This window comes from Glossina fuscipes, unplaced genomic scaffold, assembly GCF_014805625.2.
Source record: "Glossina fuscipes isolate IAEA_lab_2018 unplaced genomic scaffold, Yale_Gfus_2 0, whole genome shotgun sequence".
NCBI classification, from domain to species: Eukaryota; Metazoa; Arthropoda; class Insecta; order Diptera; family Glossinidae; genus Glossina; species Glossina fuscipes.
Genome location: NW_023998414.1, coordinates 30,438,677 through 30,445,646, shown reverse-complemented (window position 1 = coordinate 30,445,646; position 6,970 = coordinate 30,438,677). Strand labels below are relative to the sequence as shown.

Sequence of the window (6,970 nt, the reverse complement as noted above, 5' to 3'; positions counted from 1 at the left end):
TTCGTTTTTTTTTTTTTTTAATAAAAATTGAATGCACACCTCCGCCACCTTATGAGTGGAAAACGTGACATAACATAAATCTTCGTAGACTTTTTCATCCTCCTCCGAGTATATAGCGTTCAAATATTCATGACCCATATCTTCGGCATCTATTTGCTGATAATTATAAACGGTGGCTGCTACCTTTTGTAGCTGTTGATTGTTACTGTCATGACTCGAATTGAAATCCAAATTCCCCATTCCCGATGAAGAAGCCGAACGTGTACTTAAGCCCAATGGCGGCGCATTAGAAACTTTACCAGTTATTTTATTTGTTGTCGTCGTTATTGTTGTTGTCGTTGTACTTGGCAGAGAGCCTGTATTTTGGACGGGTGGCTTTTCATCGTCTATAGTTTCACTTAACACAGAGACTGTGTCCTCTATATAATCCTCAGTATTCTCTGTTCCATTTTCATTTGTTATATCACTGTTCTCATCTTCAACGGATAGCGAACCGTTTTGCGAAATATGATCAAAATATTCTGACGAGGTGTCGAAACTATCGCTTTTCTTAATATCACTTAATATTATTATTATTATTATTATTATTATTATTATTTTTCCCGTAATTACAGATGAAATGTTTAGAAGAAATCACAGATTGCAAGTTAGAAAATTTAAAAATATTTCATTTAAATCAGTGAGTGAGTGTGTGTGTGTGTGTGTGTGTGAGAGAGAGAGAGAGAGAGAGGGAAAGAAAAAGAAAAGAAATGGAGATAAAGAAAGTAGAAAAAAATTTTATAGCCAAGAAATATATTTTATAAGACGTACTAATAATAATTAAATAAAAATATTACTTTTTCCGTTTTTTTTTTTTTTTTTTTTTTTTTTCAATCATTTTTCTACTTACGTGGAGTGTAAGTCTTTGTAAATGTCTTCATCGGAATGAGATCTTTCACTGGGCGATAATTGTAAATTAAATCCTCTGCGAAAGAAAATTTTAAAAATTTTATTGGACAATATATAATTAACGTCGTTCAGCTCTTACTCTAATTTAGGATGCAGTTGTTGTACTTTTGCGCATTGTGACAATTTCGAAAGAGTGATGAGAACACGATGAAAGTTTGTTAAATCGTACAACATATTTGCATCGAATAGGTCCGATTCTCGTACCTTAAAATGATTACGACAAACATCTAAAAATAATTTAATATTTTTACAGCACAAAAACTGAAAAGAAACGAAAAAGCAAACGAATTGGTTGAGAAGATAATAATCAATATTTCTCAAGGATAGACTGTAATTACGGCGAAGGTTCCCCTATTTCGCTAAATTCAGCGATCGCGATATATAACCTGATCTTGTTACACTTATGAAATATATACATATATATAAAAAATATATGTCCATACAAGGCTTACAAGTGAAAAGCAAATCAAAAATATATTATAATGGGTGATATAAAAGGTCTCTGCGGTTTTTTGCCACTAAAACCTTAAAGGTGACATTTCAGTTTGCGTTTCTTGTGCAGATAGTTTTCTAATTCTTTGCTATGCAATGCTTTTTTACTATAGAAAAGGTAAATCTGCCGAAGAATTTGTGAAGTGTACGGTGAGAATGCTGTGAGTGAGCGAAGAACCTGGGAGTCATTTGGCTCGGTACCTTGCTCTGGTCGGCTAGTCACTGAAAAAGTTGATGCAACTGGTGGAGCGGAGGCACTAAACATCAGCCACATGTGACTTTGGAGTCATATGCAGAGAACAGGTTACAAAACGAAGACCAACAAAACGACGGCAACCTTTTATATCAGCCCATAATGCTTTTATTAAGAATTCTTATCTATTAAATTGTAACTGCATGTACCATACGCATTACTATATTTTTACACGACGATACGTTCCTTAGGAAGCCGTGCAAGAAATTCGTGTAAAAAAAGCAAAACTGCATCAAGCAGATATGTCGGATATGTCCATCATAATTGTCGAGGTTGGTTCAAATGAAGAATTTCGTTAGCTAACAGTCGTTCGTTAACAGTCAACAACTAACAGTAGAGCAAGTCGCTAACACATTTGTGGACATGAATCCGACTGACTTCTGGTCACAGTATTTTCTCAATTGTTTTTCAATACTGTATGCCTAAGTTACTGTGAGACACCGTCAAAATTAAAAAAAAAATTCATTTTAGAATTCGTGTAAAAAACGTGTACGGACTCTTAATGGTGAATAGTGTTATTTCAAAATCGCGTGAAAAAAAAATCCTGCAAAAATAGAGTCAGGAATACTTATATCTTATATGCCAGCTTTGGCCGGTTAACACGGGACTTGCTAGACTTGCTGGTTTCAATACAACATGATACAAAACTTCCGAATATTATAACATGGGTCCGATAGAAAACAATTTCAATCTATCCTATATATGTTTTTTGTCAGATAGACAGGTGCGTAAACGGAGATGCTTAGGTGCAATCTGAATTTTAAATTGACCAAAAATTCATACGCTATATGGGGTTGTTGAAGGTTGCTTCCGCGCGTTATAACCGTATTGAGGAAAAAATTGAAGTTTGCCACGCTGTAACGTTTGATAGGGATGGTCGATTCATCCATTTCCCATCTTTGTACAAGTACTAAAGCAGAGCCAAATTTTTCGTACATTAATCTGCAGTAGTTTATGAGTAATGAGCAAAAAAAAAAAAAAAAAAAAAAAACAACAACAATTTTTTACTCCCTTTAAAGAAATAGAGATGTAACTTTGTGTGGGTGTGGCCCATCCATTCCATTTTTGTACGTAAACGGTACAGTGGTTCGTAAAGTAAACTTGGAAAATTTCAGCCTTGTAACTTGAACAATATCCGAGTAACCAGTGAAAATTCCAAAAATTTTTTATTAAGGAAAACCGTGTTACGTTCAGTTTACGCTCCACTATGCGTTTCTGTTCTGACCAATTCGGCCCATTCTCATTCAAGCTGCGTGCAGAAACTTCTAATGTTTCTTCCAAATTTGAAAACGATATCTTCATTTTTGCGACCAGAACAGTGGCAAGAACACATACCGCACAGACGGACAGACATTGCTAAATCAACAACTCAGAACTTCACTCTGATCAAGAATATATATACTTTATAGGATCTCTGAAGCTTCGTGTGCGTTGCGTGTTACATACATAATGAAAAAAAAACAAAAGCGAGTGCAGACTAGGGCCTGTACACCCCCTATGACACCCTCAACAGAGAGAGAGAGAAATAAGTTTAGCTTTGAATGCATTTCAACACGGTGTCTTAAAATGTTTTTTTTTAAAACTTTGACGTTTTCCGAATACTCGTCCAAATGAGTCATTAAGCTGGCTTAAAATATCATATCATATGCATTTGTGTCGAAGTCTGATAAAATAATGAAATTAATTAAGATCGTAGTAATGTCAAAGCGTTTGTGTTCTGCTCTTTAATGACTTTATTTTCGCTTTCCTCCTTCATCGCGCTTAAGTCTTTTTATTGCATCAACTTTCTTCAGGGTCAAAAAGGTCAAATCCTATTTGCAATAGGGTGGGGTCGTAGTTAACGCTTTATTTAAGAAAATGTTCTTTCTTCTTCTCTTAGTTTTCGTTTCACCACCACCCGTTGAGAAACAATTGCTAGAGACATCATTGTTCGGAAAAGTTTTTAATGGACATCCTTCAAGCGATGTTGAAAGAAAAGAACAAGATAATATTTCAATGTAAAGTTTTCAACTTGTTTTAAAAAAAAATGAGGATTAAAATAATGAACAACAGTTAAGCGTAATATGTCGTAAATGAGTTTTAAAGAACCTTGTGTGATACTCCTTGCAGGTGCATAAGCTATAAACTTAAGACTAATTAACAAAACGAAAGCGTAAGTTGGCCGACACATTGATGCGTTCGAGATGTGACTTCAATTTTAACTCAAAAACAAAAATAACGCAACATTGTATCAGCCCTTTAAAGTTGTTTACATAATGACCATTTGTCGTGTTTTTGGGTCGGGGAATAAAGTTTGAATATATATGGAAAGCAATCCAAGCGAACACGAAAAATCAACTTTCTTTCATTCAACTTATGTGCTTATTTATTATGTGGGAATTGGCAAAACCATATAGTTTTGTATGGTAGAAGATATAAATAACATCAGCAAGGATGGGCGTGAAGATCAATACGAATTTAAGTAGCACGGACACCTACCATTTCCATTTCCAATAAGAAAATTCTGATAACTATAACTTAACTATTTTTATGGACATTTCATGAATCTCTATGAAAATACCTTTCAAACAAACTAAACAAGTTCACATTCTGACTATGCGAGGTATTTTTAACGGTGTTTTGAAATTTGTTATGTTAGCGAAAAATGGATATGAAAGAACAGCCAAATTTGAAACTCTATTGCGGCCAAACTAGAAATTGTCACTAATGTTCACCTATATCACGTGAATCTGTATAAACGTATCTGTCGAATGAGCAAAAAAAAAAAAAAAAAAAAATCAGACTTTTTCCTTTCAGGAATTATTTTTAACAACGTTTTGAAATCCGGTATGTTAGCGAAAAATGGGTGTAGGTACAGTATAGTGTATAGTATAGTAATAGTATATAGTATATAGTACAGTATAGTACAGTATACCACATTAGTAAATCACATTATACAGTATATATTATTAATAAGTCATTTTTCAACAGCTGTTTTTATTTCATTTTAGCAGCTGTTTTTGACAAAAGCAGCTCTGAAAGAGAGTTTTTTGGTAAGTTTGCTTGATTTTATACGCAATACTAAAGCAAATTTGTTCTCAGCGACAGCAATTTCATTGTCGCCAATTATGACGCAACTGAGAGAGTGCATTTTGCGATAATTGCAGCAAATTCGCTAACATGATTACATTATGTTGGCGATCATCGCTTACTTCATTGTCGCCTGCTTGCATTCATTATCCCTTGTTTACGTATTTGTACATAGATTTGTTTACTTGTTCTTATTAAATGATCATGGCATGGCATGGCAGGCAAGGCAAGCGCGGCTTTTATTGTGCCAACTACTTGCTATAAGCGAACCGTTATTCCTATTTTTGAGATGCGACTTCAGTTTTGCCGACTTCTTGCGAGACTTTGTGGGAAAGTGGACCTCATATCATTTTACATGTATACATATAAATAAAACAAAATGAACTGAAGACAATTTGTTTTAAATTTTAAAATTATTTATGCAATTTATGTTCATTTTAAACTAATCGAAATCCTTTCTATGTTATGCGATTTAAAATTTTATTGCATAATCTATATTATTTATAAATTTAAATGTTTACGTTCACTTTTTGCAATTCCCAAAACTCTACGCCGAAACTCGCCCTTGTAATGGTACTTCGACATTCTAAATTGGTAGTAAAGATTTGGTTCGGTTGTGGCAATCTTTTTTGAGCTCCCTCTTATATAAGCTTTGTTACGAGAACTAGATCTTTATAAGGATAAAAATCTTTGATGGTGGAACTTGGCTCGTAAGAGTAAGAGAGAGTTGACAAAGCAATAAACCTTATCGAATTTGGACCACGTAGGTCTATTTTTTGGATACTGCCGCGTATAAAGATTCTCAGGATATGTCGACTCTTAGATACCCAAAAAATGAATTAATAATTGTTCATGTTTTATGATGAAAATTTATTGATGATAGTAATTTGACATAGAAATGAAGCGGACCAAATTTGAAACATATGGGCCTATTCCTTGAATCCCAACCACCCATGCTCTTCAGAAAAAGGATACATTTTTAATGTTTTACGATGAAAACTAATCCATAGTAGCAAAAAAAAAAAAAAAAAACCAAAAAAATTTACATTAGGGGATTTGGATCACATAGGTCTATTTTTTAGACCCAAACATATGTAAGGGCTATCATGAACAGTCGGCCTTTAGGCGGAGGCAAAATATAATTGATAGTTTTTTATGATGAAAAATATTAACATTTTTATAAAGTAAATTAAGTTTGTTAAATTTGGATCGCGTCGTATGTTGCGGGTTTTCATGGAAAGCGTCAAGTCTTTGCGTGAAAAAAATAATGTGTAATTTTTTATTTATTATTACCGAAACAATTGGATAATTGTATTAAGAGAATTGGTGTAAAGTATTTGATGGTCGACCTTGCTTGACTGTAATGTCTTCTTACTTATTTTAAATTATATTTAATGTGCACGATAATATGTTCGGTTGAAAATCTGCCCAAAAATGTATAATAAATGATTAGCTTAAACGTTTGTTTAATTCTACGATTTATGCACATGTTCGTATATACACTTCTGCGTGTCAGTGCTTTCATTAAATTTTCAAGGTAACAAGTTAAATACATTATCATCCTGCTAATAACAATTACTTCTCATAAACGCTTTGCGGCTAGGAATAATCCTAATAAGGATGTCACTATTCAACAGCAAAACGAACATACATATGCTTTACCTTTATAATCTCCACGCTTACGCATACATGCACGTACATGTCAAGTGATGTAGAAAGTATTGATCCTAACAATAAGGACACCAATGATAGTTTACATTAAATATCTATGGGTACAGATAGATAGATACCTTGGCTGATTTGAATGAATTACAAAATTATTCTATAAATTTCGATTTGCCTCGTAATGCTCAATATTTTTTCGACTATCTAATCTACTTCATGCATAATACTTGAATTTTAAAGAGAGCAAAAGAGCATAGTTTTATTTGGTTTGCACCGAATCGTTTGTTAATTGCTGTTCAGTGCGTTGTGTTTTCATGAATGAGCCAAAGCTATTATTCAATTTAGCATTTAGGGGCATGTGAGGAAGATCATCAATATTCACCCGTGATTTTTGTGTTCATAATGCACAGCTTCAAGTTGAATGCGAGGAATTAAGCTTAGTATCCGTGTGAGCAAAATTTCAGCCCTATAATGAAAATTTATCCTAAATATTTCAGAGCCGTAGCTTCAATCTGATTAATAGATAGTTTAACAGTGCAAAGT

At 33.5% G+C, this 6,970-nt stretch overlaps 1 protein-coding gene across 4 annotated transcripts in view; it reads right to left on the bottom strand.

Annotated features, from left to right (window-relative positions):
• The window catches only part of LOC119644648 (protein vav), a 36,866-nt gene that overhangs the window by 13,491 nt on the left and 16,405 nt on the right, over positions 1–6,970 (bottom strand). For 2 of the 4 annotated variants that reach the window (XM_038044331.1, XM_038044409.1), the window contains exons 3-5: positions 1,028–1,209; positions 890–964; positions 40–559 (exon numbers count right to left, since the gene is read on the bottom strand). In XM_038044331.1, the coding sequence (XP_037900259.1) occupies positions 40–559; positions 890–964; positions 1,028–1,209 (777 nt within the window). Of the gene's footprint in view, positions 1–37; positions 560–889; positions 965–1,027; positions 1,210–6,970 lie in introns of all 4 variants that reach the window. The other 2 variants (XM_038044568.1, XM_038044488.1) reach the window with 2 other exon arrangements.